This window comes from Lutjanus erythropterus, chromosome 7 (genome assembly GCF_056507025.1).
Source record: "Lutjanus erythropterus isolate fLutEry1 chromosome 7, fLutEry1.hap2, whole genome shotgun sequence".
NCBI lineage: Eukaryota > Metazoa > Chordata > Actinopteri > Lutjaniformes > Lutjanidae > Lutjanus > Lutjanus erythropterus.
Window position 1 is genome coordinate 31,094,138 of NC_139323.1, and position 20,037 is coordinate 31,114,174.

A 20,037-nucleotide genomic window follows, 5' to 3' on the forward strand; every position below is an offset into this window, starting at 1 on the left:
GTTTGCATGTTCTCCCTGTGTCTGCGTGGGTTCTCTCTGGGTTCTCCGGCTTCCTCCCACAGTCTATGCCAGGTTAATTGGTGGCTCTAAATTGCCCGTAGGTGTGAGTGTGAGTGGTTGCTTGTCTCTATGTGTCAGCCTTGCGATTAACTGGCGACTTGTCCAGGGTGAACCCCGCCTCTTGCCCAGTGTCAGCTGGAATAGGCTCCAGGCCCACGTGACCCTGAATGAAAATGGATGGCTGGATTTTACTTCTTTGTCTTAAAAGTTAAAATTTAACTAATTCAGTCATGCAGCAGTTTCTTATGAAAGTAATGTGATTACAATTTCAAGCACTTTATCAGAAATCCAAGCACTTTTCAAACCTCAAAAATGTTACAATTCAAGTACTTTCAAGGATTTTTTTAGCATCTGCAGTGATCCTGGTGCTGGTTGCACCATCAGGGCCAGGCCTGGTTGAAGCCAAGTCGATTGTTACTTGATGTTCTCCATCCAAGCTAGTAGTTGCACCTGTTGTCTTTAACTTCTTACTATGACCAGGTATAAATCTTGTGCCTTGTTAGGAGCATATTGTGTACGTCATCTGTTCTTTCTCTCCAATTCGACTAATTTTTTTATTTATTATTACAGTGGAGTGCTTGGCAGTGAGTGTTTTCTTGTCCTGGATGTGCAGCTCTATCAGTTTTCTCATGTCAGTGTCAGTGAAATTCCCTTGTCTTGTTCTCCATAATGTTGCAGCAAATTAAAAATTATTAGCTACAAATTAGGAGCTGGAGATTATCAATGTATCTCAGCAATGCACACTGCCAGGCAATAGCCAAAGCCATGTGGGCATTCGCATGAACATGCATTGCTAAGGCCAGGTGTAGCTAAGACTTTGCGCAAGTGGTGCAACCAGCATCAAGTCCACTCTAAAGACTGGTCTTAACTAAGACCGGACATCAGTTAGGACCAAGGTGATTACAGACCACCCATCCCTGAATAATGTGTTGTTTTATACTCAATGGTGCTGGAACATTTTCAAGAGAACCAGGCCTTAAAAGTGGCAACGCGCAACGACCACACATCCACCTGTCTGAATTTACTCCTGTGCAACTGTGATGATCATGTGATTCAGATATCATTAACTAACCTGTGATGAAGAGTTTGCCTCAGACACACATACTGACTGGTTGTTTTTACAGTGCATTTTTTCACCTAAAGGGAGGCATGGTCCAAGGCTCATCCATCCACGAGTACAACACCACACATATAGAGAGACAAAGTCCCTCCAGTGTTAAATGAGTGTGACTCCTCCGCAAAATTTTGGGTGTGTAATCTGTCAAATTATGTATTTTTAGTCTTGAACAGTTTTACAACCAAATTCAGCTTTCTTGACATGCAGAATCATCTTTCATATTGATGGAAGGGGAGGGTCTTTGCCTCTTTACTTGATCTCACTAATGTTCCCAATCACATGAACCACATTCGTCCCCCAGACTTGCGCTCTACCTTGACTGTGTCTGTGTGACACATCTGGTGTGTCCTACAGTTGTCAATTATTGTGTGTCACCTGGTACAGTGTTCTGCAACATGGCAGGTGTGTGTTGCATTTCACATTTCACCCCAACTAACTTTATGTACACACAAAGTCTGACAATGGAGCTAAAGAACTGAAATTTAAATGAATATTAGTGTGAATTAATACTATTAAGACTAGTTGATAAGCAGTGCTGCTGTTTCTTTTCAAATGTTCAGGCATAAGAGGCGGTTGTAGCTCAGATGGTCAAAAAAAGTCAAAATGCACGCCAAATGAATGTAGTGTAATAACTGTATATATGATATAGGCTGACAAATCTCACTCATGCACAACAAATTCTATCACATTATTACATGGCTTTGCTAAATACTTGAGTCTGATTGGTCAATTACAGCGTTCTAAAGTCTGCTTTTAATGTACAGCAGATTGTTATTATGAAGAACAGACCAGGACGAATGATAAAATCCTCGTTAAATCACTAAAATCTTTTTAAAATCCATAGTTTGGTACATAATTATGTAATAAGCAGGATAATGTACAGTGCAAAGGTCATTATTGTGAAATAACCCACTTTAGGATGAGGCAGGACCCCCAACCCACCCGCTGGGACTTATTTCACAATAATGACCTGCTCACTGTACATTATCCCCTAGACAACATTAGAATAATTGTAGTCCTTTGACTTGTGGCCAGATGACTTTGGCTCTGGTTTGTTGCTGCGTGTTGCCTCATCATTTTCCAGCGTGCTCAGATTCTTGATGTGACGCTCAGTGAAGAAGCTTTGTCCTCGTTCAGCTCCAATGGAGCTGCAGAGAGGTGAAAAAAAACATTTAGTTCTTGTGCAGAGAGCAGATACAGAATCTGATATTAGTTCATCTTTCATCTTTCACCTGAAAACTGGTTCTACCTCACTCAAGTTCCTCGGGGAACGCAGAACTTCTTATGAACTGTAGGAGATTTCTGCAATGAATCTGGAACAAGACAAAGTCAATAACTCTAACTTTAACTTTCCCAGCCCCCAACGTGGAAGGTGAAGGTAATGAAATGATGTACTTCTGAAACAGTCGCTCTGAAAATAAATGATGTACAGCCTTTAGTGGATTCTTATGATTGTTATGTAGTTGAATATGTCGTATTGTTGTAATACAATTTATGGCCACTGGTGGCAGCACAGATCTCAGTGCTGCTGAGGAGCACCTCTGTCAGTGAGTGAGGAAGACCACCTTTGATTTTACATAGTTTGTATGACATGGGAGTTTTTGAGGTTTACAGCAGCTTTGAAAAAGTTTTCTTGTTTTGATAAGTTGCAAAGAAGATTAAACACAATCCAGTGGCATTGGCTTCTACAGAAACTGAGAATGGCAGTACTTGCAATTTTCTTTTTTCTTTCTTATTTTCTCAGTTATTTTGTTATCTCAAGATAACGCAAGATTTCTTGTGATAACAGGTTATTTTTTCTTGAGAAACTGTTTTTTTCTCAAGAAAAACTTTGTTCTTCATAAAAAAATATTTAACTTGTTATTGAGAGTAAGCAAGCTTTGTTATCTCGAGATAACGAAATATTTAACTTATTATCTACAGTAAACAAGCTTTGTTCTCGAGATAACAAAATAATAATGTTGTGGTCTCGAAATGATGGAGTTTTAAAAAATAAATGCAGTTTATCAGAACACCATCAAGGACGTATCATATCCCAGGTTTTAGGTCTATGTTGTCATGAATTGCAGTATGGGAAAAGTGGATGTTTTGACCTTTTTGTGGTAATGCTAGAGTTTTTATTATGTAGCATCTTTCATGTCTATCTATCCTGTAGTTATCAAGATTCCTTCCCTGCTCAGTACCAAACAAAGAATTTATAAAAATGATTTTGTATGTGTGTGCAGTTGAACTATTATCACTGCCTTACCTGGACTGGGTCATTTTTATCAGAAAACATCTGTAGAAGCAGAGAAAATGTCGGTAATTTCAGGGGAACGTCGTGTTTCAGGAACAGGCGAGTGATCTCAGATCGATCCAGCGTCCCACCGAAGGTGAGATCGAGAGCTGCCACTTCGTCCTCTGCTGATCTCAGAGAGGAGAGCTGCCAATCAGACAGCTCCTCTCTGACAGCTGCAGAGAGCTCGGCCTTATCTCTGTCCTCAGACACACCTTCCTGAGAGAGAGAGAGAAAAGTGAGTTTATCTTCAGTCATGGTGGCAACAGTCCAGTTTAACATCAGAGCTGCATTATGAATCTGTGATGTGGGTCAAAGAGCTCCTCTTTTTTTTTTAAATAGAAAACACTTTATTTTATACCTTAAAAGCCTCTTAAAGGTTTCATTAAAATGTGACGTCCTTGGAATCATAAATTAATCCTCAACAGTGCAAAGTGAAGCTGTAATGTTCCTCAGTTGTCTTTAAGGACTTTATTTAAGGAGCCAAGACCATTATTTTGTAAAACCTTGGTGAATGTGTTTTTAAGTTTTCTGAAATTTTTAAATTTTGTCTGCGAATGATTGGCTGTGGCATTTGTTTAAAGGCGCAACATGTAAGAACTGCAAGATTTTGGCCACCTGTCGAATTCATACCGCAACAACTAACTAACTGTAGTTGCCGTTAGCTTGTTAGCTTGTTAGCTCAGTTAGCCAGTGTACATAGATATATTATAATGAACCAGATAGTGAATGCAAAGATGGCGTCCATTCAATCCAGTGAGAGCTGCTTGTCTGGCGCATAAGCTGAAAAAGTTTTATAGCTTCCTGGTTTACTTCCTGGTTATACGGCCCCCTAAATATCATATTATATATGTTTTGATCAGCGACTCCTGGTCCTTTAAACAGCCAGGAAGCAAAGGAACTTCAGCAGCTAACGTTAGCTTTCGGAGAGAGAAAGTCACGATGTCACGCGACTTCTGGGTGTGAAGTCTTACTTTAACAGTTTGAAGATAAATGGCAACTTTCTTGACTTCTTGATTCATAAAATTGTCATTTAAATTAACAAGCATCATATGTGTAATTCATGAGACAGTTCAAACGGGATAAAAAAAAATATTTGGCTCTTATTGTTAAATGCCATATATAATTTTTCTGTAGTTAGGCCCGAGATGGTCCACCAGAAGGGGAGGGATTTCGGCTCTCTATTGTGTCTTGGGGTTTGGGCCAGCTGGTCAGCACGCTAACTTCAGTAGATATCGCTACAATAAAATGCAAAGATGTCTTTAACACAACATCAGAGCTGTTATTTCTCCACATTCTTTTGATTTGAGTTATTTGTGAATGTTTTACACTGCAAGTCTTACACAGCTCCTTTAAGACTTAAAGATTTCATTACAGACTACATACAGGAATTTTTTCTGCGTTATTATTTTAGTTGAAGCTCTGCAGTCATCCCTGTTACGTGTATATTTTTTTACTGGCCTAAAACATCTATCAAAATGTGTCAGAAAGAGAATTTCATCTTCTTTATTCACAGGACCTTTCCTTTGAGATGACAGCTCTGTGTCTCGTTGGTGTGTGACCTTCAAAAGGTCAAAATCTGCATTTGTTTGCTCCAGCTTTCATCTGCTTATTTCTGTGTGCTGTTTATAACATTTTAACGATAATTAAGTGCTGTTGAAAACTGTGTTTTTTTCAGGTCATATTTTACAGAAGAACCTGTTCTGTCATCTTCAGTATTTCAGCAGCTCCAGGTTCAGAGTTGTTCTGAGTCTTTGGGTGAATGTAGGATCTGGATCGATCACCAGAGGGCGCCGTCACACACAGTCTGTCAGGAACCTGCAGAGGAACACAAAGACCATGAAGTAAATCCTCCATCTACAGCCGTGTCTACACTCTGTCCTCAAAGTGACCTAAAAACAACAGGTAAGATGAAGTACATTTAGTTTCAGTTTCTTCATTTCCATTTTTAGTGACTCTTCTTTTACTTCACTTCAGAGGCAAATATTCTACTTTATTCTCAACTAGATTTATCTGACAGCTAGAGTTTCTGCTTATTCTACAGAGTCCACATTTACATGTAAAACTTGAGATAAATATGGCTTTTGGGATCAATATATTCTTTTCTTTCTCTCTTTCACCCATCCTTCATTCCTAATTTCCTTTTTTGAAGTTCTGTTACTTCAGTGAAGTATTTCAGTTTGTGATCCTTTCTACTTTCTTATCTTCACTTTATTTGAGGGAAATACTGGACATTTTCCATCCTGGTTGGATGATTCCTTTATTGTCTTTTCTTCTCAGATGCAAAAATAGAACAATGCATTTTATTTTTATTTAATTTTATTTTGTATTTCATGTTTTGGTTTTAATTTACTTTTATTCTGTTTTCACTGTGACCAATTTGCAACTCTGTTTTGAAAGGTGCTATAATTTTAGCATTTTTTTTTAATTTAAATGATAATGATGTGATTTTTTGGTGGGTTCTGTACCAAACAAGCATGTTCTCCTGCGTGTGGAGAATATGATTTGTTGGGGAGCCCCCGTCGCTCAGTTGGTGGAGTGTGTGCCCCCAATACTCTGCAGCGACCGCAGGTTCGATCCCAGCCTCTGGTCCTTTCCTGTGTGTTGTCTCCTCACACTCTTCCCCTCTTTCCTGTCTCTCTCCAACTATCCTATTGCAATTATGTATTATAAAAAAATACTTTCAGCTGTTTAGGCCTACTCTGAACATTTATAAACATCACATCACAGATACCTGGTTGATCACAGCCCAAAGTGCAGAGTCCACTCTGTTCTGCAGCTGTCTGTCAGACCCAGAGTCCATCACCTCTTGTTTCTCTGGAGGTTCGTCTAAATCATCAAGTACGGCTTCAACTGGAGGACTTTCCTCTGTCTTTGATGAATCTGCAGAATCTCTGATTGGGGAAAGAACATGCGAAGATAAAATTAAATTTGTACTTTTCTACTCAACAGTCAGACCTGTTTAGTATCTTAATCAAAATGCCTGCAGACAGTAGGCAATATGACAATATTTTTTCTGAGAAAGATGACTAAAATACATCTCTCTTGGTTAACCTGTCCATCCCTTAACAATAAACACGTGTCATGTGATGGAAGTGACATCACTTGTGCAACAGAGGTGATGTCACATCCATAACGAAATTTTCAGTTACTCAAAACTTTAAATAATTCTGCATTTACTTTACCCTTCACAGAGTCAAACACTGGTCTCTTGTGTGAAAGTCCTGAGTTTGTTAAAGATGTCCATCCACCTGTCCTCCTCCATACATGTAAGTTCTCATTCCTTATACTTCTCATGTCATACTTACTACATCCACTAGGGGGCGCCACCTAACAATAAACTGACATATCAGTCAGAATAAGCTGCTCACATTTGCAACCAACATGTTTTTTTTAATTGGTGAGGATATTTGCTTGATTATGTACCAGAGGGAGCACAGACTCACAAGATCTCATTCAAAACGTGATTTGACATGATCTCATGTGGAAGCAGATATAAACAAACCAAGACAGACGCGATGCAGCAGTTTGCAGATAGTTTTAAGTGTCAGTCTGTGAGCAGTGCTATGCTGCTGGCTAACATTAGCGTACAGAGTTGTGTGGCAGTGACACCGTCAGCTGCTTTGTCTCCTTGTAGACTGTCTGTCTTCTCTTTGTCCTCTTCTTGGAGTCTATCGCAAATGCTGACTTCACACAAGCATGTGTCTGAGTGTGTGTGACTGTGACTGACGTTATTGTCTGTGTTGCTGCATGCATGACCTGATTATCACCGGCGACCGGCCAAAACTGGCCAGTTCTGGTTGGTTGTTCAGCGCATCCTTATTATCGATTATTAACAATAATCCTGAAAGCAAGTGATTAAAAAAAGATAAAAATATTCAAGATTAATTTAAGTGATATAAAACTAAGCATGATAGTATCAGCAAACTCCTGTTGGTTTATTTCCCCTACATAAATCATATTCATATTCAACCACTGATGTAAAGCGTCCTCCAACAATGTCCTGTGGGAGGTGTACATGGTGTGTGTTGGTTGGTGGTGTGGGAGCAGGGGATGCTCCCACTGGGTCCTCCTCCCTGTTTAAACTTAAGTCAACAGCTGACTGCACGTCCTAATAATAACACATAGCATTAAAAACTTAATTTGTGTTTTCAAATCGACAGTTTGAAAGTGACTCAGAGCAAAATGAAGACTATGAGGACATACTAGGGACAATAATAAACAAAACATGAGTACAAAATGTACATAACAAAAAAATTACTGAAAGCAGGTATCATGTCATGGGTTAAATGTCTCAGCTGAATCATCTTTAATCTTTTGTAGTTTAGGAGAGTAATTTTATCCAGACTCTAAATAAACACCACCAGCCTTGTTGTTATACCCACCCTCGTGGCTCCTCAATAAACTGCTTGACCTGTTTGCTGCCGACGATCTTGACAACAAGTCTGGGGATTGAATTCGCTCCAGACGTGTTTTTCTGAGCCATGATGCAGGTGATGTGATCGGGATTCCCTGGAGACAGAGACAGAGACAGACAGCAGGAGAGGCATCAATCACACGGCTGATGGAGGGCTGCGCGGCTCAAACCTTTATTAAAGCGATCGCCTTTTCTTCAATTTTTCACAAGAAGCCTGGACAGCAGAGCGCAGCACCAACAGTGTAAAATAACAGGTTCTCTTCAGTTTAGTTGAGAATTTCTGTCCGTATAATGATCCTTCACTTACATGTGCAACTAATCCATTTGCATTCTCCAGTTTTTACTCATTGCCAGTTTACTTTTCCATGACCAAGTGGATCTTGTTTCTTGTACTGTGTGTCTGAGTTGTTGGGCTTCCTGTTTACTCTTTCTGCTCCATGGTTACCTCCCTGTCTCCACCCCTGAGGTGCACCGCCTGACACTCTACTGCACTCTGCAGAGGGCTGGGAGTCACACTTGTGTTTTATGAGTGTGTGTTTTGCATTTTGTGAGACTGCTGGCATTATTAAAACTGTGCGCAGAGGTGGAGGAGAGAAGTGACCCGCAGGTAAATGTGAAACAAAATGCCAGATGAAGAAGAAATGTGACCTTCATTTTATGAACATTTACCGTTTCTTTTCCATTAAATCTCCACTGTGTGCACATTTGCATCTGGTGTGAAAGTGTCAGGCTACAGTTTTTTTTTAAATATTTATTTAGTGAACATTATAGTGACAGTTTGGCCTATTACAAATACATATTTTTCCTCTGCCCTATAGTGCAATTTATCCATCTAGATTTTTTTGGTGTGAGTTGCATAGTTTTGGAGATGTCCGCCTTCTCTCAAATATAATGGAAATAGATAGCGCTCGGCTAGTGCAAAAAAAAAAAAAAAAATTTAAAAAACTTAACACCAGTGCCTCTTTCCAGAAATTATGACCCGGTTAGTCAAGATAATCCACAGACCTTGTTGTTAGCAATTTCATGTGGGAACTTTTTCTATTAGAAATAAAGTAGTTTGGTAGACTGTAGTATTCTGGTAAATTCTACTACAGAAAGAAAGTAGTCCCTACATGACAGACATCTGTACAGCTGATATCTCCAAAACTCTGCAGCTCACACCAGAACAGTGTAGATGGATAAATGCCACTACAGGCCAGGAGGCCAGCAGGAAAAATATGTATTTTGGATTTTTGGGTAGTTATTGCCAGCGCGCTGGCATAAAAATAGATTATTTTTACTGGGCAAAATCCATATTTAATGTGCTTATCTCATGTTGTCAATGTAAATCTAAATCTTCAAAGTTAGTCATAACATCAGGCATCAAATATAAGTGGGAGGACAAGCCATAATTTGAGGCACAATACTGCTTCCTTGTTTCAGTTTGTCCCAGTGAGGATGTCCTAACCTGCTGTGTGTGTCGGTGAACAACCCAAGCAGCAGTGTGTCACGTTTGAAACATTTCTTGCACTCGCTCAACCTCCAACCTGTTGTCACGGTTCAGAAATGATGCTGATGTCCTTGACGTTTCCATTTCTCCTCCAGTCAGCAGTCAGCATGGACAATGAGAGACTAGTTTATGAGGTTAAGTGCTATAACCATAATTACCAAGTTAGAGTTACCTACATTTACCAAGTGCTATAGTTCTGCTCTTAAAGCTGCATTATTCATTTTTCGCCCACTAGAGGGCAGAAGATCTCCACAACAAGCTGACAGACAGAGCCAGGACATATTATCACATTAACACATCCACAGAGCTGGGAGGGTTCCTCCAATTATTCCAGTTATTCTGATACGGTTATTAATTACCTGTTAAAAAATGCAGTCAGTAATCTAATGTAAGTAAAACAATATTAAAGTAATGGAACTTGGTTACTGTCCATCACTTTTGGGTTACCTCAATATAAAATAGTAAAATTGTTTTGTATAATATATTGTTTGTAGAGCTGCAGTTAAGAAGTATCTGTTGTTTGGTCCGTGAAATATCAGAAAATGGTGAAAAATCTTGATCAAATTCCAAGATAACTTCCTTAAATATCTTGTTTTGTCCACAACTCAGAGAAGAGTAAAGAAACAACAGAATCTTCACTTAAGAAGCTGAAATCAGAGAATTTTGACTTTTTTCTTTAAAAACTTTACTCAGAATGATTAAGCAAATATCAAAACAGATGCAGATTAATTTAATGGTTGATCAGTAATAGATACATCATTGCAATTAAAGTGTTTTATGTCAGTTTTTTGGGTTATTGGTTTGTTCAGCTGTTCCTTCCTTTGTTGTGTGCAACTTACTGATTGATTCACTGATTGCTTTAAAGACCAAAAAAATAGCTAAATTTCCACCAAGTGAAGCATTGTTTCACAAGAGGCCATGATAATGAATCAGCAACTGTAATCCACATTTTTACGATATGTATTTGTAATCTGATTACATCAAGTGAGCTGCAAAACCAAAACACTGAGCTGAAAAAGGCCAAAAGCCTCTGCAGAGCTGCAGCAGAGTTGATAATCCACGGTGGGTTCAACAGAACAAATGTTATTCAGTTCACTGTCAGTATAGAAATATAATGATTTATGGAGTTTTAAGTACAGTAATTATGTACATACTGTTATTCCTTTCCACCTCTGTCCAGCTGTCCAACTCATCTCTTTATGCCTCTGGCCAACAATTAACAAGGGAATCAACCGCTTGAAGTTCACTTTAATTTTGCAAAATCATTAATTGGAAAGATTTTTCTAATTAAATTTCCAGAAGCGATAAGGAAACAGCTTTGATAAGAGGCCTGAGCGGAGATAGAGGGCCTAATTACATTAATTACTCTATACCTGGAGGAGAAATCTGAGTCAATAAGTTCTGCAGCCCTCTAATCTTTTCATAGAATAAAGCAGGAGGTGAACCGCTGTAGCCCGAGTCTGGCTCAGCGCCAGGTACAGCCGGCGGAGCTCTGCCTCTCGCCGTTTGATTTGCAGGAATTAAGTTATTAAACGGTCTTAATAACTGTGGAAATGGCCGCTCGTTCTTCCTGGCATTGTCAGTCCCTACACGTCAGAGCGCTCTTTAAGTGTCCTGCTGTGGCTGAAGTGTGAAAGTCAAACTCAAAAGTCCGGATCTTGATGATCAAACGAGCAACAACAAAACAGCTGTAGGACGTTTGCCGCTGTGAGGAGAGAGCACCAAACCCAGAGCCCGTTTACTGACAGAAGAATCCTCAAAGGCCCATCTGGTGCTTCTGTGAAATTATGTCCACAGTGTCTGAGCTCACATGCTGCTCAGTTGTATTAACAGCAGTCCAGGGAAGCATGAGCACAAAGAATTGCAATTAGCAATTAGTTTTTATAATCTTTTATATGCCAATTCCTTATTTCAGTAATATTTAAAATAAACCTATGGGTAAATATGAACAGTATGAGGGCAGTTTGTCAAACAGTTACTAAATTAATTTTATATATTTGTGTATATGGGCAGAGTGAGAAATTCAGTGAAGGATGGAGATCAGGGTGGATGGATTGGTCAAAGAGAACTTTTACCAAAGAGGCCTGGTATTGTTGCCTGTTTGAACCATAGATGTATAATAGAACTGGACAGGGCATTGCTGCTCAGCCTTTCTGCCAGTTTTTTTTTTTCCCAGTGGCCACTCCTGGTATTGCAATGAAAAAATTCCCCACTGGCCCAAAAAAGCATTTTCCTCCATAGGTCACTGTTATAAAAGAGACGTCTGTAAAACTGTTGACATCTCGAACTGCAAACTCATGACTCTTTCCATTATGAATTTTTGCAAAACTTTCCTATTATGCTCATATCCAGCTCCATAGTTTCAATCTGGGGCTCCACTTTGCATGATTCACAGTTAAATCCTTATTTATCATGCTCTGGCTCTTCATGCTGCTCCTTTGTTCACCCTCTGTCTGAAACAAGCCAGTTTAGCTCCGTTCTCTTTAAGGCCCCCCTATATAAAAGCTTGCTTTCATCTGATAGGCCAACCCTCTGCTCATGAGCCATGTGGAACGGAGAGCTGACTACTGGGCCTCACTGATTGATGTACAAAACAACTTTATTCACTGATTTTGGTGAAACCGGATTATATCATCCGACTGCTCTGCCTCAACTTTCAATGACTTATGGAAAAGTTTTACTTATTGTTACCAATTAAGTAGTTTTGCTGCTTACCGCTTGTTAGCTCAGTTCTGCAACTCACACCAAAATGAATTTTTGATTTTGGGGTGAACTGTCCCTTAAGTCAAATGATATGCTGCCTGAGCTAGTTTGTTCAAAGCATAACCCCACTCAACTTAATTTTATATTTGAAATGCATCATTTCAACCTCATGGTTCAGGAGTTTGGAAAGATTGTGAAGAGAGTTGTGTCCTAAAGATTGCTGAGCTACCGAGTTGTAGTATTTAGATCCAGTGGTGATCTAAAGATCATTAACCAGGGTCTAAATGAGGGTGTCCAGCAGAACAAGTTCAAGGTGAACTGCTGCGGTCATTTAGTAAAGAGCACTTTCTGTGCATGAGGGTCTGAATTTGTAAATGTTGGTTTAGCGTAATGAGCAGGCTATGAAACACTGAGGTAAAATGTGTTCTGTTTAGTCACCTCTCTGTGTCTCACAGCTCTGACTGTCAGCCTCATTTATGCACTTGGCTGAGACGATCTTCTTGCTCACAGGCCTTAATTGATTAGCAGCCCAATTAAAGAGCAGCGATGGGGGCCGAGGGTGGAAGAGAAGGTGACAGAATCACGGCGCTCTCCTCTCCTCCTGAGTAATTCTTTTACTGAGGTTCCAAATCGGGTTTGCCTCGGACTGATAATGGATGTCCGGGCTATCTAAACATGCACCCAAAAGCCAGCTCAATCCCTCAGCTGAGATAAAAGCAGACAAATTACACAAGGAGGAAAGTACAAGGAATAAAAAAACAGAACATCTCCTGAAGGATTTTATCAGAAGTTCTGGAGTCTTTGTGCTTGTAAATGGCTGAACCTCCGTGTTTGTCTGTGTGATTTTTGGGAAGGAAAAGGACAAAACTGGAGATAAAATTCAGAATGATGAATTGATCGTTTAATGGGTTATCTCTGTCTCGTTAACCTTCGCCTGCGTGCAAATGATATGTTGGATTAAACAATGGGGTCTGAACATGGCAGGCACTACATCTCCTGACCGGCTGTGTGGAGAGACACATTGATCAAAGCGTCACGTCCAGGATCTCCAACACTCCTGCTGCGCTCTGAGCCATCCATCACCAGTCCCTCCTCTGGCTCAGATGGCAGTGTCGTTTAACATTTTTATAAATGCCGTCTGCTCGACATACCTGCACATGAGAAATGTGACATTAGAATGTCCTTCAACAGTCACATGGTCACATGTTTGGGATGGCAAAGGACAAAAAAACACTGAAAGTCTGTAGCCATGCTCACAAAATTGTGAGGGTGTAACCATACTTCAGAAAACTAAGTTGTTGGATAAACAAAGAATACACAGGACAGGCAACTTCGCTGGTTTTAGATCACCACAACTAATGAAGGGGCTAAAGTTTGTCCTGGGGGTCTTATTTAAAGGTTTATATTATGCACAGTGGACATTTTTGGACACCTGTCAGGCTAAATCATTGGACTTGGTACGATGTTCATGTTTGTATAGTCATTACTGTATGCTGAAGGACCTCAATGATTCAGAATCTTTGAAAAACCTTGAAAACTCTTTCTAATGACTTTAATGCCTTATTATTTTTATGTGTTTACTGTGAGGCAGTAATTCTATTTTTTGACTGCTTTGTTTTACACGACCATTGGCAGCTGACTTCTCACTCTTCTTAACCAGCCTGTAGGGGCCACAAGTGATCAACAACTGCTTCAGTTTGAAATCTAGTTTCAGGTCAGGACAATGTATGCGGGGGTGATGTCAATACTGGACGAACTTGGCAAATCTTTGCTGGTTGCATCTGGAAATTGTGGTGGCATTGCAGTAGGTCCTTCACCATCTGCTGCCTGGCAGTGTTGTACTGAGTTGTGGCCAAAAATGTGTTAAGTGAGGTTCCCGTGACCTTGACCTTTGACCACCAAAATCTAATCAGTTCATCCTTCAGTCCAAGTGGACATTTGTCATTCACAAGAATGGGATGAAATGATAATGGCTGTGGCCATTAAAACACAGTAGTATTTGAGATTAGCTGCAGACAAGCTGTGGGTCCAACGATCACTCACTTACATATTCAAGCACACGGGAACTCCCTCTGATGATGGCCTTTTTATTACATGTGTGAAAATTAATTTGATCTAGACAATATAAAACTTTCACTGGTATTTCAGGTTACATGAATCAAAGCATCCCTCACAACTGGCAGCTGTCATCCATTTACAATCTGAGTCCTGACCAGGACAGAAATCATCTGATACAAGCAGGAACTGAGCCTTCAGTGGAGCTGCAGAGACGTACGACAGCATGTTGCTGGAGGTCAAAGCGGGAATACATCCCTCAAGTACTCAAAGTGACATGTTTTGGTCAAATTTAAGTAAAATATATCTTAATGTCAAGAACTAAAGTCTGAGTGGAACGAACTGACATGTTCAGGCAAATAAACAGAAAAATAAACAATGAAATGTGATAAAGGGCATGTATCAGTACAGGATTATAAATCTTTTCCGTTTTTTTTTGTTGGCAGGCTGCAGTGTAGCCATGCCTCTCTATTAAGGAGGTGTCAAACGTGATAGGAGGGCTCTGCTCCGCCCTTCAGGGAGCTCGAGCAGCAGCGACACTCCACTCACACTGTTCCCCGTGTTAAAATGCAAATTGCTTTTTCCTGACCCCTCTGCAGTGGACAGGGAGGGCCTGGAGCTTTCAAAGTGACCTGCTTTTTTGCTTCAAAAGGCCGCACACTATGATGCAGCAGGCGCTGACAGGGCGAGACAGCTTAGCAGATAATATCGTCCATGGCAACAGAGCGGCCGGTGAACCAGACAAAAACACCAAAATATACTGCCACACTGAATATCTTTAACCCTGTGCTGTCTGAGGTCACTGCAGTTCTGCTTTACACTCTTATAGAAACAGACTCACATTATTTAAACCTTTTTAAGGTGGAAACAGCATTCAGTCAGTAACTTTAAATGATCTCTTAATCCTAATAGGTGTAATGTGTGAAATGCAGCCACCTGTTGAACGTCACTCCAGACAAATAGGGGGCAGCATATCACCAGAGTAACCGCTGGCTGCTGCTCACTATTCATAGTTTTCACTGACTAAAATGACCCTGAAAATAACTTAAATGCATGGATTAATGTTAGATAGCTAATGTTGGTTAGCTTACCTTCACTTTGGCAATGAAGACTTTCTTGTCCTTCACCCTCAGACAGCAGCATTATTGATCCATCCGGTTCAAAAACACAAATAAATGTCTGTACTTTTGTACACTTTCATCCTGGCAGCAGTGTAAGGTCAGGGATTCTCCGCAAGATAGATTTAAACATCGTCTAAGTGGAGCTCTGGCAAGTGACTCAAATATGGCGACGGGTGCTGTATATTTATTGCAAGTGCCCAAAAGTTGTAGCTTGTGTTCATATCTTTGTTATTCTTTAGTTGGGAGGTGGCTCAAATATTTGTGGCTTTAAAGAGAAGGAAAGTTTACCAGCCATCAACCACCACCACCAACCATCTACAGAGACCAGTGTGAGCCGCCATGTTGGCCCATTGTTTTGCCCTCCAGGTCACCACACATGTCACATGACTGAAAACTATGAATACTCTTTGCTGTAGCAGCTAGCTATTTTAACCCAAATCATGATGTTTTCCCCCTTGGACCTACCCAATAAGGGCTTTATGATAGAAAGCCTTCAAGGCTAACTTTTCCCAACAGCTTCGCAATCTGCATGTTTGCTGCTTGATTCCACTAGATGTTTGAACAGTAGAAAGACTAAACAAGACAGTTTTGGTTAATTTTATTTAATTTCTGTCATGTCTGAATGAAGCGTTTTTATGATGAGTTAACAAGGCAATTTTGTTTATCTTAGTTTGGTAAAAAAAAAAAAAAAAAAAACATGAACTCAAAAAGTTTGAGATGGAAGATAAGTGTAAGAATCTTTACTTTCTTGACATTTTGTGAGTTTATCTAATTTATTTAATAGCCTAAAAAAGCTAAGTCAGTCCCTCCAGGAAGTTGAAGTTCAACCATGTTTAGCATACATGTTTGGCTGGTGTGTTTACTGCCATGTTTTATTTTGTGTTTTTCGATAAATGGTTGAAATGAAGATGATAAACTACAGAGTTGTCAGCATATAGCTGGACTCATTTCAAAGCTTTATTATTTTTCTGTGAGTCTGAATAGATTGAGAGTGGCTATTCTGACCTTTCCATGCCATGTCATGTCATGTCATGTCATGTCATGTCAGGTCAGGTCAGGTCAGGTCACGTCATGTCCTTATTGTAACCCAAACCATGATCTTTTCCTAAACCAAACCAAGTAGTGTTGGTACTAAAACTAACCAAACTGTGACCATTTCACAACTTTAAACATGTCTGACATATGTTAAACTGAATGCGGTGATGTCTGTCACCTGTACTCTCCAACAGTCCTGCAGATGGTTTTGGGAATCATTGGCAGTTGACCTATTCTGTCATATAGGTATGAGGACGTGTCAGCGTTCATATAACTTATATAAATGCTAATACAAAAGAGAGACAGCATCTATATTTAAGTCATTTTTAAAGGTTTAGAAATGGCACTTATGGCAGACTAATTCTACATTATGAGCAGTGCTCTGTGCTCCTTGTTCCTATTCACACCTGATGATGATCATGTTTTTCAGATTTAACAAGTTTCTCAGAGGAGCTTCTGTCCACCTACAGTCCAACGACATGCAGGTGGTTACTCTAAAGTGCCCGTAGGCGTGGATGCGAGCGTCCCCCGCGACCCTCAGAGATAAGCAGGTATCGTTAATGGATGGATGGCTGGATGTTCAAAGGCTGCTTTGTTTTAATAGCCATCTTTTATCTTTACTCATTTTTCACCTCTTTTAATCAAAGGCCTGGAAACAAGCTGGTCATTCTTGGAGCCGTTCACAAACAGAAGATGAAAGCAGCTAATTAAGGCTTTATATGGAGGAGTTGTAGTCTTATTGACCCACTGCAGCACTCTGCTAGCTTTTATTAGTGATAAAAACAATTTTTAGAAAAAGATAAATGAATGCAGAACCCAATCAATAGCATATAAAAACACATTTAAATACTCTCAGTCTTTAATGTACACCTTAAAGGAACAGTTTGGACATTTTGGGAAATACTCACTTTCTTGCAGGAAATTAGATATTCAGATTGACTGTGTTTAGACGGTGAAAATGAAGCTATGACCTGCAGCTGGTTAGCTTAATTTCGCACAAAGATATAAAGAGAATAGTCTGACGACCACCTGTAAAAGAATAAATTGTTGTTTTTATTTTTTTTACACATTTTTTACACTTTAAATAAACAATGTATGTGTTAATTAGGGAGTTTTTTACTTTTAAACAGAGCCAGGCAAGCTGTTTCTCGCCTTTGTGCTTTTTTTTGCTTTTTGTCTTTTTTCTTTCTTTTTCTCTTTCTCCAAGCTGTTGGCCGTAGCTTCATAGCGTGTAAGACAAAAGAGTGCTGTCAGTCTTCTCTTTTAACAAGCATCAAGAAAGCAGGACCTCTCAACCTTTTGTTTTATGGTATAATTATTGGCCGTATTTTCCCGTGTTAATATGAAGCAAAATTGACCCCAGGCTCCACTGCAGTCCTGTTTCCATCTAAATGTATTGCAAAGTTTAACCGAATTTCAAGTACAGCAGCAAAAGAAAATACCCATGTTTGTCTGTTTCCACCCACTGCTGTTACACAGTTATTAGGAGATGGTTCACTGAGATAAGCAGTAGGTGGTTAATGAAATGAAATAAATGAAATGAAGTGGTGCCAGTACACCACTGCAGAAGAGGAGGGTGCAACAAAATGACGTAATTAAAAGAGCGCCAGCTGAACCTCAAACAGTGAAAAACAATCAGATCTGTGTGGAGCCATCATGGGTGTACTGAACCCCTTTTTCACACATGCATTACAACTCTGCAATTATCCAGACACTGCCCAGAGGAGCTGTATGTGTGAACACAAATGTCTGCATTTGTTCACCTGCAAAAAAAAATCTCACGAGAGTGATCATTCTGGCCTAAACCATGATCTCATGAGAATTTTACAAATCAAGGGTTCCCATGATGACATGATCACTGTCTCTCACTCTTTCTCTCTGGATCTCTGGCTTAGTGTGTTCCCATAAAGAGTATAGATAATTACTGAGAATTAATTAATTGATGTAGTCGGTCCATGTTTCTAATGTAATCGGCCTGTCTATTGACATCAACACAAAAACAGTCATTATGGAGAATTCCTCCTCTCCTTGCACGCTCTCAAGGCGTCCCCTCCTTACCTAAACCATGCAGATTATTTCAAATGTGTGAACACATCTGGTGCAGACAGTCTCCTCATGCGTGCTGCATGTCTGAAAGGGCATGTTTGAATGATGTCCTGACCTGATTCTCAGTGTATAGTACGGCGTGCATACATGAAAACGGCTTTATAGAGCCATGAGAGCGATTAAAAGACTGTTGGAGTGTAAACAGCTGATCAGTCATGTGAGGTGAATGTTCATAACGTCAGAACTTTTTCAAAAAGTGCCCATTAAGAGTATTTTTTTTCGTCTCCATCAATCTTTTCTAACGCGATACTTCACAATGCACATAAAAATACGTGTCAGAGCTTATCAGGCATCGTACTGCTGTGATAACATGCAGGGTCAAACCATACATGTGCTGACTTATCGCTTCAACAGTCGCTGCACTAATAAAGTCACCTTCCTCACATGGCTGCAGCACAGCTTGCACAATGAAATTTTAAACTCTGACAACACGTTAGTGGGGTTAGCCCAGAGGAAGTCTGTTCACAGCAGACTGACGTAAATCTGGTCTGAATTTCTGGAGCTGACAATCATCTACAGCAGAGGGCCTTTCTGGGCTTCTTCGGCTGCCTCTTATCTGTCTGCTGGAGGATACCCAGGAGACAGACACATATAATAAATGTGTGAGCGCTGAGCATGTGTGTGTGGCTTTAGACACAATCTCTAACTGAGCATTACAATCATACTCCACAAAGAAGAGTATAGAGAAATTCAAAAACACATTAGAATAAATCTCCCTGTTAGGATACTATCATTATTGTCTTTTGCTCGTGTCTTAGTAGTTGTTTCTTGATATGGTTCAGTCCCTGATACACAGCTTTGTTCTGCCATCATATAAACATTTCTGTTCGTAAAATGTTTTTGCATCATACTTTGGAGGATTGCAGTGCTTGTTGGCACAAAAAAAGGCTTCCCCCCCTAGACTTCAGTTTATTCTGTGAAGTGTGAGAACTGCTGTCCAGAAAAAAAACACATCTCTGATCTTCCTCAAAATAGTGCTGTGGGGTTCACTGCAGCTCATCTAAGGCTACATCTGTACTTATACATTTTCTTTTTAAATCACGTGTCCACACTAAATGTCTGAAACAGAGTTTTGAAAATGCTGCTGATCACCCTTGTTTGAAAACCGTCACGTTAGTCTGGACAGCAGAAACAGAGTCTCAGCGTCTCCTTCTCTAATCCCTCACACCCCTATTATGGAATCTGCCTTTTTTATTTATTTATTATTTTATTTTTATTTTATTCATTAGGGATGATGCAATTTAATATAGTTGCAATACAGAATATCAAACAGACAGTTTTTGGTGATTGTCCTCTCGCATCATCAGGACACACGCAGGAAAATCAAATTCAGACTGACAGAAGTTTCTGCAGCAGTTTTAATGATTCTGATGTGAAATAACTGATTATAAATGTTATTAGTATTATTAGACCTGATTTTTTAGGCTGCATGTTCTGAATAATGACACAAACAGAGAGAAACAGGACGAAAAGGAGGCGTCTGGTAGAGTAGTGATTCAGAGATTATTACTGTGGGCTCACTGTCACACACTTTTTAATTGACTAGTCAAATAAAAATACCTGCAGTGGTATGCTTACCTCGTAGTGTCACGTACAGGGATCTATAGATAATATAGTAAAATACAGTTAAATGGTTAGATGCAGTATAATGCACCATCG

General features: G+C 39.7%; 1 protein-coding gene across 1 annotated transcript; it reads right to left on the reverse strand.

Moving 5' to 3' along the window:
- Positions 1-1,795: 1,795 nt before the first annotated feature.
- c23h1orf87 (chromosome 23 C1orf87 homolog) lies at positions 1,796-8,295 on the reverse strand. Its single transcript, XM_084722279.1, has 7 exons — positions 8,177-8,295; positions 7,838-7,964; positions 6,187-6,346; positions 5,151-5,270; positions 3,426-3,671; positions 2,427-2,490; positions 1,796-2,325 (listed from the first exon to the last, which is right to left on the reverse strand). The coding sequence occupies exons 2-6, from the start codon at positions 7,936-7,938 to the stop codon at positions 2,428-2,430; spliced, it is 690 nt and encodes a 229-aa protein (XP_084578405.1). The 5' UTR covers positions 7,939-7,964; positions 8,177-8,295; the 3' UTR covers positions 1,796-2,325; position 2,427.
- Between the last annotated feature and the right edge of the window lie 11,742 nt (positions 8,296-20,037).